Below are 21,470 nucleotides of genomic sequence, written 5' to 3'. Positions count from 1 at the left end.
ACATAAACATTAGGCAAGCCAGGAATTTATAATACTTAAATAAACTAAACTGGAAAACAGACCCAGGACCATGTCATTGCAATCAGTTTCTGATTTTATGCTTGTTTGCACTGCAGACTGTTTCAACATGCAGGTCTAAAAATCACGGGGGGGGGGGATAAAATAATTTAGCAGAAAGCAGGGACATGCAAACTGACTCTGACTGAAACCTAAAACTATATTTAAAAAAAAGGCAAATAATTTCCAGAGAAATAATGAAAATCTGAACCGCTTGCTAAGAATTCAAAACCACAAACCCAAAGAGACATAACCGAACAGAGAATATTTAATAATAAACATGAATTCAAAGTTGAAAAACTTTTTCAGTTTGGGTTTTTTTTGTAATTATGAGTTGATGATGACTATTTTATTATATAATATAGAGCATATATAGTGTTACAGGGGTGCACATAAGTGGTGCGCATTCGCTGTCAAAATAAAAGACGCGCACCAGATAAGAAGTTGCAACGTGCGTTTGCGTACATATAAAAGTCACTGTTTTTGTCTGCTGGGATTTTCACGGCATATTCTGCACCACATCTCTGTGCGTTCATCATTCGTTTGAAGCCAGTTCACCTCCTGCAACCACTTTTCCTAGAATACGCGCTTCTTTTGCGGTTCGGGCTCCTTCTGACATTTCTTTGGAGGTGGAGGAACACCAAAGTAATTGCTTAAAGGAGCTTGCTTCTTCGACATCTTTAAGAGTTCTAAACAAATGTCTGTCCTCAACCAGAAAATCCTATTTACGCAAACGCGCGTTCTTATCTGGTTCGCGTCTTTTATTGTGCGCACCTGCGGACCACTTATGTGCACATCAGATAACTTCATAAAAGTGAATGTGTCGTAATCCAGTTTGAATGTATCACACCCTTCCTGAAATCTTGCTGTAAAAATACGGAAGAAAGGAAAAGGAGAAGCTTGAAGATTAAAAGTCAGCAGACTTTCACTGTGGATAGAAGACTGAAGAAGAAATAGACAAAAGAGGTAAAAAAAAAAAAACATTCATTTAATGTTTTTTTCAAAATATCTTTAAAACACTAAACAATATTGTATAAAGGTGTTGACTGTGCTGGTCAAAAAATGTGTTAGTTTGAGAATCCACTGTTCAGTACAGTAGTAACAGTTTTTATTGTATTAGTGCTTTTGTTGAGCTGTAAAAAATATTTTGCTTTGGTCATTTATCTTTTGAGAACAGATCTTTGTTTACCAGAAAAACTTTAGGGTAATGATGTAGGCATACATAACTACGGAATAACCAAGCATGCCACATCCTCTATTACAATGTGTGATGTAAGATGTTGAATTCCCTTAATATCTCTTTACTTCATTTGCTCCAATAAAGTTTCTCACTGGAGGGAGAGACTGCACGTGCTGAGAATCAAGTCAGGATGTTTGTTCTGATCTGGGCATCTTTCTTTTTGTGTAAAAGAGTCAGTAATGCTGAAACAGGTTTGATTCTTCTTGTTTCTAATCTTGTAATTCTGCTTTATCATTTTTGTTTTATACGGTTATATGTGCAGGTGTGTGTGTGTGTGTGTGTGTGTGTGTGTGTGTGTGTGTGTGTGTGTGTGTGTGTGTGTGTGTGTGTGTGTGTGTGAGTATTAAAAGTGTTTTTTTGAAATGCATTCAGATTATAAGTATTCATTATTGAAGTAGAATTCATCATAAATTAATCCAACGATTCAAATGAACCAAATATTCTTTTCCTCTTTTTTTTACCTCCTCCTTTGTAATAACAGGCACATCACAACAATGCATTGGAGAATACTGCATCACACTTAGTGAGACACTAACAGCAGAGGCTGGACTCTGTGTTGTGATCCCGTGTTCTTTCACTACTGCTGTTGGATTTACACCCAAACATATAGTTTGGTACAAATGTGAAGCATATTCAAGCTGTATCTATGATGATGAAATAATATTTCACAGCAAAAACAATATCCGTGTTCAGTATGGCTTTGAAGGACGTGTGTCACTCTTAGAGCCTGATATAAGACAGAACAACTGCAGCATCATCATTAATGATCTCAAAGAGTCGGATTCTGGATTGTATCGGATCAGAGTTAATGGTGAACTGAATCGGAGAGGAGATGGATTTGCATCTATTCAAAAGACAACTGTCTCAGTTGAAGGTACAAACACTGCATCAAAAAAAGGATGTTGAGAATAAATATTGGTTTTTGTGCTACTTTATTTATTCATTTTTTGTCTCAAGTATAAAGTGATTTTGCACATTTATTTACCCCTGTGTGCTGTTAGAACGAAATACAACACTTTATGTTCCACATCTACCTGCTTAACATAATTTCCTATAATTTAAGCCAAAATATAAGTAGTTGATGAACTTCAGGCAGTTAACCAGATTATTCTTACGTTCTATGTTTCCACTAGGTCTTAGTCAGAAACCCAGAGTTAAGCTTCCCACACTGACTGAGGGACAGCAGGCCACACTGACCTGTGTTGCTCCTGGTCTCTGCTCTGGATCTGTTCCTGAAATCACCTGGACATGGAGAGGAGCAGGAGGGACTGAATCTTACATTACAGGAAGCAGCACTTCTTTCAGGACTAAAACTCTAACTGCTTTCACACAAAGACACATTTCAACTCTGACTTTCAACTCCTCTGCTGAACACCACAACACCAATGTCACCTGTAAAATCCGCTTCACTGGAGAAAAAACTACGGAGGAGGGTTCAACTTTAAAAGTAAACTGTGAGTATTTTCACTATATAACTTTGTATGCTGAATTCTTTTGAAAGCAGTGTGCTCTCTTAGTCAGATGGTCTTACAGGAAAGAGAAAAAGAGAAGTTTTATTAATATGTCATTTTTATTTCTGTGTAACAGATGTTAAGGAAGTTAACATCACTGGGGGCACAAATGTGAAGGAGGGTGAAACTCTGAACCTGACCTGCAGTGTTGAAAGTTTTCCTCCATCTCTGATTATGTGGTCTAAACTTGGTTCTGATATAACCCTGCACAATGACACTGGATCAGCCACACTCTCCATAATTAATGCTACAACTGAACATTCTGGACAGTACGTCTGTACAGCAAAGCATATGAACAATATCCTGCAGGAAAACATCGATATAACAGTGATGTGTAAGTAAACTGCTTTTTTCAGTCAGGTGAAAATGGTGGATGGCTTTTTCTGTCCTGACACTTAACTGATCTTACACATTAATAAAGTACAAATAAGTAGTAATATTTATCTTGCCAACTAGCAAGGGCAACATTCATTTATAGAGTTGACAAATAGACATTTTTCACCTAGCCAAGCGTCCGTGTACCTACCTCTCAGATGTTTTGTTAACATGGAGCCAAACATCCTGATCAACTCGTTGTATGTGTCAGGGTTTCAGGTTTTCTTTTAATTTACCAGCAGGCTGTTTTCTTTTTTTTCTTTTTTTTTCTTTTCTTTTCTTTTCTTTATATATATATATATATATATACTAAGTATTTGAGATATTTTTCCTCCTTAATAAACCGAATGTGTGTCACAGATAAATGGAAACTTTAGCTCAATGGGAATATAAGTGTTAATGAGGGCAAAACACTGTCTCAGCTACACTTGTCATGCAGAATGTGACAGTACATCGTACCAATGTTGAATGTGAAGTTAATATTTCACTAAAAATCATATTTTACCTTGGTTATTACGTTGTTTATATTTCTGATCATGTCTTTTCAGAGTTTTCAAAGATCCAAACTGTGCAAATCAAAGGAAACATTTGCAATAAACAAAATATCACAACAACATTGTGCACACTACGCATCAGTCAGCGGTGCAGAGATATCTACAGTAGCTACACAACAGTATGAATTTAGAGCAGAGGTTGGCAACCTGCAGGGAGATGTTTAGCTTCTCAGCTGTGGCTCCAGGAAACATAATTTATATATATCAATATATAATCATATACATTTTTAATCAGAATCTGTCACGGTCCAGTATTTTGAGTTTATTATATTTCGGTTTAATTCTGCTTCATGGATTGTTTTCTTATTCTCGTAGTGATGATGATTATTATTTCTTGTTTCTGTTTATCCGTGCTTAAGGATTTGTTCTCAGTTATATCTCACGTTTAGTTTAGTTCAGGTTCCATGTGTCATTCTCTGTCTGTCTGTCTCTCAATGTAAAGTCTGCATGCTTGTTTAGTAATTCATGTTTCCTGTTTTATTGTGAAAGTCTTTGTCTTATGTTAGTGTGTGCAGCTTGGTTCCCCCGTCTCGTTAACCCTGATCTCTCCCAGCTGTGTCTCCCTCCTGTTGCCCATTCGCTGATTACCACCCTGTGTATATTAGCCCTGTGTTTTCCTGTGCTCAGTGTCGTGTCGTACCCTCAGACCCTGCCTGTGTGTTCCTGCTTGGTTTCATGGTTTGGTTTGGTTTGGTTTGGTTTGGTTTGGTTTGGTTTGTTTTTGTTTTTGTTTTTGTTTTTGTTTCATGCCAGCAATAAAAGCTGTGGTTTTAGTTACATTTCGTCTCGGAGTCCTGCATTTGGATCCACATTTCCGCCTGCCCGCACACAGAGCCCTGACAGAATCAGAATACTTTATTGATCCCTGGGGGAAATTATTTATTTATTATTTATTATATCTATCTGTGTGTGTTTGGTGTGTATGTGTGTTTGCATGTGTTCTCTTCTGTCTTAGAGCAGCTCGTGTGAAACACTGTGGTTCTTACAGTACAGTTCTTCCCTGGATTGTTGCTGGTGTATCTCTCACTTTGAATGCCTTCTGCATAACCTACATATGGTTCCTCTGGTATGTTTCTCCACATGTATGTTTATGTTTTTGTTTGACTCTTTGAATGCAGTCAAGACTTTTAGACAATAATGAGGTTCTGTTTCTTCTCATCAAAGGAATTCAAGAAAAAAGGTGAACCTACATCAGGAGGAGAGAACCTACATGTCACTGCAAAAAGCAGATGTGTCACCAGATTATGATGTTCTTGCACAACATATAAACTGAAAAGTCAGGCGTCAGATTTCCAGTCACAAGTTTCAGAAAGCTGTGCTGTTGTAATGGCAGTCTGTTATTGTTTTGTTATTTTTTACATTGCATTGTAGGGAATGTTTTACATGTAATAAACTACACTTTTTATTTCAACTTATACATAGAGTCCATTAAAATTGTAAACAAAGGAGTCTGAAAGGCAGAACAACAGAAGACCACTAAGATTTATAGCACACAAAACGGATGCTGATTGGCTCAGAGAAGGCCGGCATGATCATCCAATGATGTCAGCACTGAGTTTGACAGCATGACAAGGTAGAAATTATGAAAAGAAAAGACTAGCAGCCAAACATCCAGAAAGTCAGGCAGAGGAATAATTACAGAGATGAATATATCACCTGGAAAATGACACAAAAAAAGTTTACAACTCTACCTTGAACTTTTCCTAAGAAATCATCCACAGGTACAAATTAGAGGCAACAATCTTTTTAAATCAGGGGTCTCAAACTTGAGCTGTGGGCCACTGCTGGCACTCATTGGATTACCACTTAATGTTTAAGTAATACAAAAAACCCAAACAAACAAACGAGAAAACACCTGCCAAACCTTTTGAAAATGTGGTGTTTTGTTTGCTTTTCTAAAAAAAAAAGAAAAAAGTTTTATTTAAAAAACATGAACAACAACTAGCATGAAAGCCTGGGTACCACCGTGAGGTAGCTGACAACAGAGTGAAGGGCTGAGCTTGTCTTAAATGTCATTCTGCTGATTGCCATTGATGGATCACTGGCTGCAGAAGACCACTGAGAAAGGCTGCAGCAGATGGCCGCCCCTCCCTGAGCCTGGTTCTGCCGGAGGTTTCTTCCTGTTAAAATGAGTTTTTCCTTCCCACTGTCGCCAAAGTGCTTGCTCATAGGGGGTCATATGATTGTTTGGGGTTTTGTCTCTGCATGTATTATTGTAGGGTCTACTATACAATATAAAGTGCCTTGAGGCGACTGTTGTTGTGATTTGGCGCTGTATAAATAAAATTGAATTGAACTGAATTGCTGGGAGAAGCAGGTGAGAAAATAGGGCTACACCCTCATAGATGGGCACAGGAAAACACAGTGCCCAAGTCAAAAAACACCAGACACTCAGTTTTCTCTTGTTCCTTCCTTACCATTGCTAACTAACATATTCAGTGTATTGCCAAGCAAACACCTGCAAATCAATGTCAGAGTTTCACCTCTGATACTGCTGGATAAACAGAAACTCACTCAGGAACGAGGTCACACAGAGCTCTGGTTTACACTCACCGCGAGGGAAGCAGTTGTCTCCAACCCACTTCAACTTGCTTCCCCCTGCAGGTTGCTTTTATTGTTTACACACATGAATATTCATAAAGCTTGTTGCTGTGTTAACTAAGACAAATTACTATATATGTTTACAAAGTGTGTTGTGCAAGCGTGGTTATACGATGTGAGTGCAGCCCTACCAGGATGTTGTTGTTACCTTGTCCCGCCAGGTGGCTTCCTTCATTGAGTTGAGTCTGTTCTTCTCAAGGCAGATTTTTCTCATTATGAAGGTCGTGCACATACTCATATGCGTGGGTTACATAGGGAGCAAACAAAAGCATTCTAGCTTTTTAAATGACAACCTACAACACATTAACCCTAACATTTATAGTCTTCTATTCTTACTACAGCTCATCATTTGTCAGCACTTCTCTTTACTTTTCTGTCCTCATAATTGTGCTTATTTTCATTTATGTTGTGTTTGCCTGGTAAGTTTGTATGTTTATTACATATAACTGATGTGTAATTTCTCTTTAACACCCTTTAAATTGAAAAGCTAGATTAAAAATGAGCACATAAAAAGTATATCGTTAAAGCTGTTTTTATTATCTTAATGGGGGTTTTTGCACATTTGTCAACCTCTGTGGGCAGCTAGAAAAATTGCATTTCTTTACAATGTTGTGAAACCTGTTGAACTTTACAGCTTTTTTGGACAAGTGTCAGGCAGTTATTCCTTAAGATATGTGCAAAAACAGACTCACAGAGTCTCACATTTAGAAGGGGTTTCTTCAGGGGGCGTATGTGATGTTTGATTTGGCAGATCTTTACACCGGATACCCTTGCTGACATAACCCTAAAGGGATGTGTGTTTTCTCTTTCAAAGCAAACACTGCTCCTGAACAAATTGCTTGTAGTACAGGCTATTCTTTTGTAAAAAATAAAAAATAAAAAATAAAAAAAATCTGTGTAATTCAAATACATCAAAATCATCAGATTTATGTGGTCACAGAGCAAGGTCATGATAAAAAAAATAATGCTGATGGGAAATCAGAAATGGAAACAGTAACAGGGACTAGATTACAGTTGCAGTATTTTGTTGTCCTTAAGGGCTCATCCTGCTTCAAGGTTCTGTAATTTTAAAGAAAGAGGGCCACTTGTATCGTTCGGCGATCGTGGCTCAAGAGTTGGGAGTTTGCCTTGCAATCGGAAGGTTGCCGGTTCGAGCCCCGGCTTGGACAGTCTCGGTCGTTGTGTCCTTGGGCAAGACACTTCACCCCTTGCCTACTGGTGGTGGTCAGAGGGCCCGGTGGCGCCAGTGTCCGGCAGCCTCGCATCTGTCAGTGCGCCGCAGGGTGGCTGTGGCTACAATGTAGCTTGCCATCACCAGTGGGTGGATGACTGGATATGTAAAGCGCTTTGGGGTCCTTAGGGACTAGTAAAGCGCTATATAAATACAGGCCATTTACCATTTGTATGTCAAAATTCATTTGCTCCTTTAATATGCACATAGCTGAAAGCAAGTTCATTGAAATTCAGTAAAAGAATTTTTGCATAATCTTCACAAAAGACAAACTTACTGAAAACAGATGAATTAGAAGAGGAATAAACAAGTAATGTTTAAAAGATTAAGGTCATTGTATATTAACCTGTGGACTGCTTAATACATGAACTGTGGCTCACATGTGTATGATTAAACTATAAGCTGTTAGAGAAGAAGTGCTGCAGCAATGTACATTTTTAAAAATCCATGTTTTTTTTAAATACATTACAGCTTTTTAACTTATTTTAGTTATCCGAAATCTAATAATGAACCAGCAAATGAGCAAAATGCGGACACCTAAAATCGCTTTAAGTATTCCCTTTACATAAACAACAACACATCTTTCTTTCTTTCTTTTTATATTAGAATAGAATTTTAGTAATGCAGATTTTTACAAAATGCTAACGAATTTTAATTGGCACAAAAAAAATTCTGTTCTTTGAAGGGAATATGATTGAGTCTGTGATGCAACAACCCTGCCAGGAGGAGAGTTTCTTCCTAAAACACAGACACTAGTATACATTAAGTAGACATTTAGTATTTGTTTGATCAAAAAATAGTAATGATGAGAAAACTTATTCTAGAGGCTTCTTAGTAAAGCTGAATTGTTGTCAAAAAGTTGATACACAGATCCCTAATGTTGAAACATGAAAGAAGCAGCCATGTTGGTCAACTCATGGTAGTGCAAATCCATGCAATATTCATTTTATGTATAAACATTTCATAAAGTAGTGAAGGTAAGATTACAGATGAGGATGTCGCATTCAGTCATCATGACTTTAAGAAGAACATTTTGAAGGATTATTGTGATTCAAAGTTCAGTTCTTGTCCTTCTCAATTGGTCCACACTACCCTACAAGTATAGCACATTTAAAATACTTTTTAATGATATCTGCCCAGTTTAATTTATATTAACACATATTTATTGTGTAGTTCTCTTCACGACAACACAGACACAGGTTGGTTCTTTGAAACGGGCATTTATTACTTGGGCTTTCTCTCCTCCTTAGCTTCACCATCGCCAGTACGCAGTGAGAACTGGTCAAGAGTGAATAGTACAAACCAATTAGCAACTTTACAGTACAAGTATTAAGTCCAAACACAAATAAAAACATTTCTCAAATGACAAATACCTTGTTGACTGCTTGTCCTGAAAAGACGTCTTTAAATCCTTGTGTTGCTTTTCTTTAGCTTACCCCACAGACGGACAGCATTTGGGCAGAACGTCCGTTCTGTCTTCCTCAATTTATTAGAAAATGCTCAACATTCAACTTGTTTAAGGCACAGGTTAAAAACTAGCTATGGACAAATCAAGTGTGTGATCATGTATAAGTTGTGTAGTTTTAATGTTTTATTTGGGAATAGAAAAGTCTTGTGTGCTCTCGTTAAGGGTGTTGTCACGAAAAACTAGCTCTTACACTTTACACATGTACATTTCAAATAAAGACATTTTTAACACTAAATATATATTCGTGAAATTATGTAACCCATTATAAATCATTCACACACATCATGAACTCTACACAGAACGTTCTTTAACAGCATTTGCATATTATAATATGTTCTTTTTCTTTCTCTGCATATTTATCATTGCTAAGTAATGCAAAAGTAATGTAGCAAGTAGTATAACAAATTACTTTTTCTGACAAGTAGTTAACTAATGTGCTGCATTACTTTTAATAAATGTAACAAGCAATGTGCAATAAATTACTTTTTGAGTAACAACCCCAACATTGAAGACACAGTATAAGAGGATACTGGGGAACAACAAACTCACACACTATCAAACAGAAGCCAAAATTAAAAAAAAAAAAAAAAAAGCAACAGGAGCTAATCGACTAAGAAAGACCTGATACAAGTTGAAGATACAAATCTGCTTGAATATAAAGAACAACAGAATCAACTAGAAAATACACAATACTAAAAAACAAAATAACTATATACACTGTATATCTATCTGCACTCAACATATATATTTTAACTTTCACGTAGAGTCTTAAGCACATGGTGTATTAAGGTGGTACAGTAACAGGGCAGTTAATGTAAGGGGAGAGTTCTCCTGAATAGCTCACTCTCCAACTCCGGTAACTACACACTCAACATTTTTCATGCAGCACAGACAAAACAGTAACACTGTAGCAGAGATCTTGAACACGTCATGATAAAATATCATATGATATAATCACACACACACACACACACACTGTAAACCTACAATAAAGTGTTTTTATATATGAGAATCACCATTTTATGCATGTAACCTATTGTATAAGATAAGATTGTGCCACTTGCTGTGTAAGATATAATAATTAGGATTAATGTGCGATGTTTGACCGTGTCATGACCTATTGTGATAAGAAAAAGCCAAAGGGTCCTGACTGGCCTCTGGACGATTCAGGACGAGTGGGAAAGTTACCCAGCAGCAGGGGGCGGGGATACTGGTCACTATATATTAGGGGACCAGATGACACCCCAGCACTTTCTTCCTGCTGCTTCTTTCTGTCCATCTCTGTGTTGCTCTGCTGTCTGTGCTTGAGGCTGTACTGCTTTGCTTGCTTTCTGCTATGTAATTCTCTTGCTAAATGTCTGTATGTATTTTTCCTGCTGTTCATGTGATTCAATGTATTAAACTCAGTTCCAAGAATTCTACTTTTTTCCAGAGCATCTTTTTGAGTGCTTGATTTTAATTGGATCTAAAAAAAAAAAAAAAGTTGAATCTCCACATCGTTGGTGGGATAAGGTTATCAGGATAGCTTCAAAATCTGCGACCACAGCGTGTCTGATTAGGTAGAGGATCAATAGGGCGCCCATAAAACAGGGGGACACTCCCATAGGGTTTAAAATCTGGGACTCTCCACCATTTGCTCTTAGAACTGGAAAGTCTTCTCGGATGAGAAGTGAAACGTCTTCAAAAAGCTAAAGAAGTCGAGACGCCTTTCTTTCCAAGCTCCTTAGACTAGAATGCCCTGGATGACTGAGAACCTTCACAGACAAAATAAACAGAAGGCAAATCAAAAGAAAACATAAACCCAAAACCATTAAAATAGTTATTGTTATGTAAGTATTGAAGACATAAACAATCACACTAGCAACCAAACCAAACCAATGAAACCAAAATCTAAGGAACATAACCAAACAGAGAGTATTTCATGAATTTAACATTCAAAAAATACTTCTGTCGATGTCCGAGACTCTCACATATCCTGCCTCTTTCTCTTTTTCTCTTGCACCTGTTTTTGTATTCATTGTATCTAACAAACCTAGAAATAAACCTACTTAACTTGTCCCAGTGCTCAGCAACAACCTATCTTTATAAAGTTTCAGTCATGGAGCATCTTTTTGTTGTTTTTAAAAAGGTTTGTTTTTTTCATTACTTGATGAGTTTTTTTATTAGAGCATATATAGTGCGATATAAAATAATAACTTCATAAAAGTGGGTCTGCCCTAATTCAATTTGAACATGTACTCACACTTCCTGAAATCCTGTTGTAAAAAGAAGGAAGAAAGAAAAAAGAGAAGTGAGGAAGAGAAACTTCAAGGATAAAGGTCAGCTGAGATCACGGTGGAGAGAGGAGTGGTGAAAGACCAGAGAAAAGAGGTAAAAAAACAAACATTTAATGTTTTTTGTGGAAAATATATTTTAAAACACTAAATGAGCCGCAGGATTATATAAAAGTGTGAACTGTGCTGGTCAAAAAACTTGCTAGACGGAAGCCACTTCTTGAATTCATGAAATGATACAGATGACCTAAAGTTACATGGAATACGACAGAGAACATGCAGTTCTAACAGTTTGTTTTGTAATAGTGCTTTTGTTTACCTTTTGAATCTTTTGAGAACAGATCTTTGTGTGTGTTTACCATAAAAACTTTAGGGTAGTGGTGTTGGCACAGTCGGTAAAACTGGTACATAACTATGGAATAACCAAGCATGCAACATCCTGTATTGCGATGTGTGACGTAAAATGTTGCATTTCCTTTGTTCTAATCTCTCTTTACTTCATTTGCTGCAATAAAGTTTGTCTCTGGAGGGAGAGACTGAACGTGCCGAGAATCAAGTCAGGATGTTTGTTCTGATCTGGGCGACTATCCTTTTGAGTGTGTGTGCTGAAACAGGTTTGAGTCTTCTTCTTTATATTCTTCTAATTCTGCTTTATTAGTGTTTTGTTTTATGCGGTTATGTGTGTGTGCGTGTGTGTGTGTGTATGTGTGTGTAGAGTAAAAGTGTTTTTTTTTACATGCAATCAAATTATAAGTATAAATTCATGTAACAGAATTTAAAGTTCACATAAATCAGTAAGATCACTGTCACCTGACTTGTGCATTATACAACTATTCAGATGAACCAAATATTCTTTTCCTCTTTTTTTACCTCCTTTGTATTAACAGTCACATCACAACAATGCAGTGGACAATACTGCATCGCACTTAGTGAGACACTAACAGCAGAGGCTGGACTCTGTGTTGTGATCCCGTGTTCTTTCGCTACTGGTTTTGGATTTACACCCAAACATATAGTTTGGTACAAATGTGAAGCATATTCAAGATGTGACTATGATCATCAAATAATATTTCACAGCAAAGACAATATCCACGTTCAGTATGGCTTTGAAGGACGTGTGTCACTCTTAGAGCCTGATATAAGACAGAACAACTGCAGCATCATCATTAATGATCTCAAAGAGTCGGATTCTGGATTGTATCGGATCAGAGTTAATGGTGAACTGAATCGGAGAGAAGATGGATTTGCATCTATTCAAAGGACAACTGTCTCAGTTGAAGGTACAAACACTGCATCAAAAAAAGGATGTTGAGAATAAATATTGGTTTTTGTGCTACTTTATTTATTAATTTTTGTCTCAAGTATGAAGGGATTTTCCCTATTATTTACCCCTGTGTGCTGTTAGAACGAAATACAACACTTTATGTTCCACATCTACCTGTTTAACATAATTTCCTATAATTTAAGCCAAAATATAAGTAGTTGATGAACTTCAGGCAGTTAACCAGATTATTCTTACGTTCTATGTTTCCACTAGGTCTTAGTCAGAAACCCAGAGTTAAGATTCCCACACTGACAGAGGGACAGCAGGCCACACTGACCTGTGTTGCTCCTGGTCTCTGCTCTGGATCTGTTCCTGAAATCACCTGGACATGGAGTGGAGCAGGAGGGACTGAATCTTACATTACAGGAAGCAGTACTTCTTTCAGGACTAAAACTCTAACTGCTTTCACACAAAGACACATTTCAACTCTGACTTTCAACTCCTCTGCTGAACACCACAACACCAATGTCACCTGTAAAATCCGCTTCGCTGGGGAAAAAATTACGGAGGCGGGTTCAACTTTAAAAGTAAACCGTGAGTATTTTTACTATATAACTTTGTATGCTGAATTCTTTTGAAAGCAGTGTGCTCTCTTGGTCAACTGGTCTTGCTGGAAAGAGAAAAAGAGAAGTTTCATTATTGTGTAATTTGTATTTTTGTGTAACAGATGTTAAGGAAGTTAACATCACTGGGGGCACAAACGTGAAGGAGGGTGAAACTCTGAACCTGATCTGCAGTGTTGAAAGTTTTCCTCCATCTCTGATTATGTGGTCTAAACTTGGTTCTGATATAACCCTGCACAATGACACTGGATCAGCCACACTCTCTATAATTAATGCTACAACTGAACATTCTGGACAGTACGTCTGTACAGCAAAACATATGAACAATATCCTGCAGGAAAACATCAATATAACAGTGATATGTAAGTAAATAACTTTGTGCTTTTAGACAGAGCTTTTTTTTTTCACTTAGTCATCTGAAAATATGAGTTCAGAGAAATTAAACAACTGTAGTCAGACACTTTTAAATATGAAGCTGTCCCACATCTATGTATTAAAGAGCCACTGGAACCCATTTCTTATATTTTAAAATAATAGGCACATTGTGCTTTGGATATAATGCTTAGCATTGCTGTCATGAGCTTCCAGCATCTATCTTAATGTCTTTCTTCATTGCTTATAACTTCCTGTCACAGACAGCAACACTGACATCTGCTAATGGTGGATGGCTTTGTCCTAACACTTAACTGACCTTGCACATTAATAGAGTACAAATAATAGGTTAAACTGGCCATTATTTCTGAAGCCAACTAGCAAGGACAACAACATTTATTATAGTCGACAAACAGAGATTTGTCACCTAGCTCACCGTCTGTGTACCTACTTCCCAGATGTTTTGTTAACATGGAGCCAAATATCCCAATCAACTCGTTGTATGTGTCAGGGTTTCAGGTTTTCTTTTTATTTACCACCAGGCTGTTTTGTTCAATGTTGGGCAAGTTACTTTGAAAAAGTAATTAATTATAGTTACTAGTTACTTCTTCAAAAAAGTAACTGAGTTACAATATTCTAAAAGTAATTAATTACTTGAAAAGTAACTATTGCATTACTTTAAAAAAAAAACATTTAACCCTCAGGGTCCAGGGTATAATTGGCCATTTTTAACTACTTTTGATTTTCCCTCCACATTTTACCTTTAAAAACGATTTACTTTGCCTTGTTTGGTATCTTCCTTTTCAGCACAACCTCACGTGTCTGAATTTACAGCCATGTTTTCATTTTTACATACTGTATAAACACAATTGATCTAAAATCAGACAAATAACATAAAATCAGAGTAGAAAAAGTTATATTTTTACTGTAACAACCACAAACATGTTTAATGAATCATATTTCATAACTTTAAATGCAAATATAAATTGTCAGTTTTAAAATCATATGCACAAGTTTTGCAAACAACAAAGTTATTTGCATCCATTTACCTTTTACCTTGATTTTTTAAATAACCATTTCAAACTATTTACAGAACAATCAGCTGTTCTGCATTCAATAAGATGCCACACAAATTATTTTGTGCCACTCCAAAAATAATTTCTGTCCACTATAAAGGAGAACATCAGCCTGATACCTGCAGGTCTGACAGCAGCAGGTGTATCACTCCTGTTTCTACCTGGAGACAGCAGTCTCCTCATTGTTCTGACACACAACACAAAACTATCCACAACACTACACACTAACTACACAAGAAAACACATTAACTACACACCCCAAACACGCTAAACGTCACAAATCTCTCACATCTCAAAACTCCCTCTCTCTCTTTTTCTGCTCTCTCTCTCTCTATCTCTCTCTCTCTCTATCACTCCTAAAACTTCCCCTGTTTTGTTTTTTGCTCATAAGCAGAGCGTGCTTGCTAGCGCTGTCCTTAGACAGTAAACGTGACGAAACTATTGAGGAAAAAACACACGTATATATTGTTTATCATGACTCTGGTTTTACGTGGCCTATCAACACAGTTTAAAAACTGGTATATATCACCTTGTTGTTTTGTCTTTAAGTGGCCGTGTGATTGGCTTACCACGACTACTTAATTCTTCCTCAGTCAAACAGCAGCACTCATGCCATTGTTTTGCCCCCTTAGCTCCAGGTGTTGTGCTAGAAAGTGATCATGAATGCCATCCGCGGGAGCGCACGCAGCTGTTTAAAGCTGTAGTGCACAGATTACTTACATAGTCAGCTACTTCCGTGCAACTGAAATAAGGTGCGGTAAGCTGAACACAGCTTCAACTGTCTGTTTGTTGAAAAATAGTAACGGACCGCATTTTCTTGTTAGTAACTGTAACGGCGTTGTAATAATAGGAATAGTAATTAGTCAGATTACTCGTTACTGAAAAAAGTAACGCCGTTACTTGTAACGCCGTTGTTCCCATTACTGGTTTTCTTTTCTTTAAAAAAAAAAAAAACTACAATAATTCTTTGTGCTTTTTTACCTCCTTAATAAACCAAAACTGTGCCACAGATAAAAGGAAACTCGAGATAACTGGGAATATAACTGTTAATGAGGGAAGCACAGACCTTCACAATGAAAATTACACTGACCTGCACAACACTGCATCAGCTACACTTGTCATTTAGAATGTGATAAGACTATTGTGGACTGTACATTTTTACATCTGTACAGCAAAACATTTGAAGACAAATTTGGCTTTACCAGTTTGAATGATTTTATGATGGTGGTTAGGATCACCATGGGGAACAACTAATCTATGTCTTACTTTTTCCCTATTTATTTCAATTAGATTCTTCCTTCTAAAAAAACTACTGTAATGTGCCCCACAGATATAAGGACACCTCAAATCATTGGGTATACAATCATAAAGGAGGGAGATGTTCTGAATCTGACCTGCAGTGTTGAAAGTTTTCCTCCATCTCTGATTATGTGGTCTAAACTTGGTTCTGATATAACCCTTCACAATGACACTGGATCAGCCACACTCTACATAATTAATGGTACAACTGGACATTCTGGACAGTACGTCTGTACAGCAAAGCATATGAACAATACCCTGCAGGAAAACATCAACATAACAGTGATGTGTGAGTAAGCAATTTTATCCTTCAGACAGAGCTTTTTTCACTCAGGTAAATAAAAATATTGTATTCAGACACTTTTAAATATGTCAAGCTGCCTCAACATGTATGTATTAAAGAGCAATTGGAAACCATTTCTTATTATTTAAAATAACTTAACTGAAAGTTGTGGCACATTGTGCTCTGGGTGTAATGCTTAGCATTGCTGTCAACAGTATCTGGCATCTATGTTAATGTCTATGTTCCTTGCTTACAACTTCCTGTCAAAGACAGCAACACTGACATTTGCTAGTGGTGGATGGCTTTGTCAGTCCTGACACTTAACTGACAGCACAGACCTTTACAATGAAACTGATTTGCACAATGACACTGGATCAGCTTGTCATCCCAAATGTGATAAGAATACACTGAACTGTATATCTATACATCTGTACAGCAAAATATCTGGAGACAAATTTGACTTTACCTTTTTGAAGAGTTTTATGATGGTTGTTACCACAGGGGACAACTAAGCTGATTATTATTTTTTCCCATTTTATTTCAATTATTTTCTTCATTCTGAAAAAAACTACTGCAATGTTCTCCACAGATATAAGGACACCTCAAATCACTGGGAATACAATCATAAAGGAGGGAGATGTTCTGAATCTGACCTGCAGTGTTGAAAGTTTTCCTCCAGCCCTTATCATGTGGAGAGACCTTAGCTCTAAAACAAACAGCAAAGATACTGGAGCTTACACTGACCTGCAAAATGACAGTGGCTCAGCTACACTTGTCATCCAGAATGTCACAGCAGAAGATTCGGGATATTACACCTGCACAGCAACACATCCAGACACAACTGTAACATCATCTGTCAGTGTGATTGTGTCTTGTAAGTAGATAGTACAGTTGTTTGATGTGAAGTTCATATTTACACTTAAAATCATACCTCACCTTGTTTATATTTCTGGTCATGTGTTTTCAGGGTTTTCAAAGATCCAGGATGTCTCTGAATGTGTGCTTCAAGCAGAGGTTTTGACCTGTGTGTGTATCAGTGAAGGGTTTCCTTTACCTACCATCAAATGGCCGCTCCTTGGAAACCACAAAGAGTACGCTATCAAAACGACTGTGTCAAATCACACAGTCAACAGCACTGTCAGTCTAAAGGTAAAAAACTATGGCAACAGCACTGTTGAATGTGTGAGCAACAATGAAAAGGGAGAAGCAAAAAAAAATCTAATGATCCGAAGTGTCTCTGATACAGTGGGTATGTATTCTAATTTTCATAAGTGAGACCTTTGCATTTATAAAAACATTAGAAAATCAATTAATTGGACTGTATATAATTGAAAGCATCTTTGAAATTACCTTTTTCATGTTGTTCCATTTGAGTAAAGCTGACTCATCGGTTTTGAACGTGGGATATTTAGAAATCATCATTGCCTTTTTGATTGGAGTAGTTCTTTCTGCAGTTGTTTGCTGTTTGATTAAAAAATGTTCAAGGTACGACACTTGTTTTTATTATATTTTCGTTTTTTTTTTTAAATAGATGTATTTACACTTGACTTTAATAATGTAAAACCCTTTTATTCAGAAAAAAAACAAAGAATTCTGGAAATTTGGATGAGACTTTGGAGATGGTAACAAGTCAAGACGATCCACAGGTATTTATGTTCATTTAGCTTTTTTTTTTTATTATTATTTTTTTTTACATAATTATAAAGTATTTAATTGTGCACAAATATCCTCATTACTGAAATATACATATTTAGTCTTTTGGTTTTCTATATAGTTTTAACGTACTAAAAGATCTGCAAGGATAAACAAGTACTGGAGGTAGGTTACTGTGTATTCATGATGCCTTTGAACTACGTCCAACCTCTATCAGTCTAATTCATCAGCATTTGCTTAAGGAAAATATATGCAATAAAAGAGGACAGAGAAAAAGAAAACTCATCTTTTTTTTTAGATAGATATAATTTATTTCCAACATGCAAATATAATCAAATTATATTTGATTATATTTGCTTCAAAGTTTTGCAATTTTAAAAAATAGGGACAGATCAGTACCAAAAATTAATTGGTTCTTTACCCAAAAAATTTACCCAAAAGGGTAAGTTTTGCATAATCCTCCTAAATCACTGAAAACAGATAAATCAACATAATCCCAGTTATTCTCATTAAGATTATTTCATGAAAACACTGTGGACTATAACATAGGAAAGCTGAACCACATATAGGTCCATAATTTGTTGGATAAAGACAGAATTTCTGTAGTTTTGCCTCTGTACACAGCCACATCAGATTTTTAATCAAACAATCAATGTAATAGACTTTCATCTTTAATTAGGAGTTTTACCAAAAAAAATGCATAAATTGAAGTTTCTGTTAGATAGTATGTCTTATAGTACAGTCAGCACCATGATTTCTGTCTTTCTTGCTGCTATTTCAAACACCACAACTTAAACTTAATGGAAAAATGTAAGGAATGTGTAAGCATTGTGAAAAAGTAATTTAGGTTTGAATCAACCTGATTTTCAACCCACAGAAGAAAGAACTGCATGACATGATTTTGACATTAGTATTGCAGTATTGCAGATTACCCAGATAGACACAATCTAATGTGCAATACTGGGTTTTTGGAGGCTGGTAATTGACTTGTATCATTTACGTTGTACCTAGCACATATATGATGGTCAGGAAACACAAGACAATCAGTCCAACCCACAAGAAGAAGTTGAAGATGAAAGTGTGGCAGCAGAGAAAGACGTGCCTGAAATCAGCGGTGCTCCGCAAGAAGTGGAGTATGCAGACATTGATTTTTCCCTATTGAAAAGAAACAGCAAGTCAGAGAGAAAGCAAGAAAGCACAAAGACGGAGTATGCTGAAATTAAGAAAGCAATAAAAGACAAACAGGAAGAGATGATGACAGAGATGGACCTGAAACAGTCTGAACTAGAAAAGGAGAAAGAGGAAGACGAGCCAGTGTACTCCACTGTGAATGATGTAATCGACAAAATTTGAGTTTCATTGTGGGTTTCCCTCGGATGAATGTTCTTTGATCTGGTGGTTTTGTGTATGAATAATTCCACTTTGAACCATTTTTCTCACACTGTCATCTCCACACCTCTGCGTCTTAAAGTTGCGTCTCTGCAAAATAAGGACTGGAACTTGGACATAATTTCCTAATCCCTCTGTTATTTTGCTGTCATGTTTTTGGTTTAATAACTTTTTCAGGTAACATTTTAAATGTTTTATTATGCAAGGGTAAGTGTGCTTCTTTGGACTGAACACATTTGCCTAACATGTAAAAGGTCCCCCAGTCAGGACCAAGAGAAGACAGCAGGCACAAACCAAGCCTCAGGGCATCACAGCTAGTGTACTCCTAGTTTACATCCCAGTCCCCATTAAATAGGAGTGTTATGCCTCAAAGATCATCAGGCATAAAATCTGAGCCAAATCCTATCAGGTGTGGCAATACTAACGTACCTAGATTGTTTAAGGATAAATACTTGCTTGAAACGTCCAACAGGTGAGCACTTTTTAATGGCCAATATTGTTCTCATTCTGGGAAAATGTTACTCAACAAATTCTTCCCGAGATGGTTTTCTCTCTGGACATTCTGTCATAGCTTAATGAGATTAATAATTTTGAGTATAAAACATGTCTACTGTAGGTTAAATGCCCTCTGCACATTTGTTACACTCACCAGCAGAGGGCAGAGTAAACCCTTAAGTCAGACTGTATCTTGTGGTCTGTCATGAGACTGTGAACCTGGTGCTTCTGCACTGACAGCTTGTATATTTTGCCTGGTCCTGCTTGGTGAGGTAAAAAAAAAAAAAAAAAAAAATGTTAGATTTTCTACACGTCTGTTTCTCTATTTAAATTGTGTAAAACAAGCACATTGTAAACTGTTAAAACTGGTCCATATTTTACTCACCTGTTTCATATCCTTTGTATTTTTTCTGTGTGTCATTGTGTGGTGTAAATGTCTTCAACTTTTTTAATTTAAATAATTAATATCTAATTGAATTAGTAAATAATTAGTAAGCATGCACAAATCACACTTTGTATTTGTTTTTTGATTCCTTATGTTAAATTATGCTGGACTAATTCCTGATAGTGTCTGCACAACACTCCACCAAGGACCAACTGTCCAACTGTCACTGTGATCCACTGGTCTAAGCAAAAGTAGTAAAGACACAAATACCATTGCAAATTCTAATACTACAAAGTATTGCAATCATATTGCCTGCTGACTGTGGGTTAGTGGTAGTGATGGGCAAAGCGAGGCTTTGCGGAACTTTGACGCATTTATGCAGGACTTGTATCACGGATTAAAAATAATCTGACACCCGTCTCCACAGTGACACACCTTCACCCACTCTTTTGCTAATCGTCACATTTTGATAAAAGCTATCTGTGGCACAGACAAGCACTGCACACACACACACACACACACACACACAAAACGGCGCATACTCATTATTACCACATGTTTGGGTGGATGGGTTTTTTTCCGTTCCGTTCATTCACAGTAGCAATACTCCTGCACATGGGAGTTAGAGCTGAAAATTTGTGCCTGTTTAAGTTTTCTCCTTGAAAGCAGAGGCAGTTTCTCTTGAGATCATTTAATAATTTTTCAGCACAATGCATTACTCTCTCTTTCTCTGCTTGTGGAAGTCATTGGAGTCAGCAGGGGAGCTGGTCCCAGGTAGGGACTACTTGCGTGACCCCACCCCAGGGAAAAGGGTAACATCTCCTGGGTCTAGGAGCCGATTGTCTCTCCGGGGTTGAGGGTATCTGGACCTGGGGTGTAGAGTATGTTTGGGGAGTGTGAGTGTGTGTAAGGTGTCGATTTCTGTTTGTCTCCACGTTGGGTGAGTGTTGAGTATTTGTATATGTGTTCATGAGGGTGGGAATGCATGTTTGTGTCTGTGTGTGCCTGTTTGTCGGTGTCTATATCTATGTCTTAATCCTGTGGTAAATCATGTTGCTTCATTTTTTAATTTTTAATTTATTTATTTTTTAGTGGAAATTAAGTCCTGTTTGATTATGGAATGATATGAGGCCTGAGTGAGGCAGGAAGATATTTGTGGAAGTTTAGTCATACTTAGAGATGTCAGCAAATGACCACCAGATATTAGAGCAAGAAGATGAAAGTTCAGGCAAAGGAAAAAGCAGCTTTTGATGAGTCTGAGAAGTCCATTATGGATAAAAGGAATTGTGTAAGCTAGTTCTCTGAAGTTCTGGGATTTGGT

General features: G+C 36.9%; 1 protein-coding gene across 4 annotated transcripts; it reads left to right on the top strand.

Annotated features, from left to right (window-relative positions):
- The first annotated feature begins 950 nt into the window (after window positions 1–950).
- LOC101475841 (sialic acid-binding Ig-like lectin 16) lies at window positions 951–20,273 on the top strand. Of its 4 annotated transcripts, none has more exons than XM_076890159.1 (11): window positions 951–1,023; window positions 1,382–1,488; window positions 12,198–12,590; window positions 12,848–13,168; window positions 13,302–13,559; window positions 15,976–16,233; window positions 16,817–17,101; window positions 17,195–17,476; window positions 17,607–17,712; window positions 17,804–17,873; window positions 18,892–20,273. In XM_076890159.1, the coding sequence occupies exons 2-11, from the start codon at window positions 1,428–1,430 to the stop codon at window positions 19,231–19,233; spliced, it is 2,376 nt and encodes a 791-aa protein (XP_076746274.1). In that variant the 5' UTR covers window positions 951–1,023; window positions 1,382–1,427; the 3' UTR covers window positions 19,234–20,273. The 4 variants fall into 4 exon arrangements, with proteins under 4 accessions (XP_076746274.1, XP_076746275.1, XP_076746276.1 ...); XM_076890160.1 differs by lacking the exons at window positions 12,198–12,590; window positions 12,848–13,168 and adding exons at window positions 1,779–2,171; window positions 2,431–2,751; XM_014408209.3 differs by lacking the exons at window positions 951–1,023; window positions 1,382–1,488 and adding exons at window positions 11,337–11,407; window positions 11,827–11,924.
- Window positions 20,274–21,470: the final 1,197 nt, after the last annotated feature.

The sequence above is a fragment of the Maylandia zebra genome, linkage group LG11 (genome assembly GCF_041146795.1).
Source record: "Maylandia zebra isolate NMK-2024a linkage group LG11, Mzebra_GT3a, whole genome shotgun sequence".
NCBI lineage: Eukaryota > Metazoa > Chordata > Actinopteri > Cichliformes > Cichlidae > Maylandia > Maylandia zebra.
The sequence above is the reverse complement of the archived record's forward strand: the minus strand, read 5'-3'. Positions and strand labels throughout refer to the sequence as shown.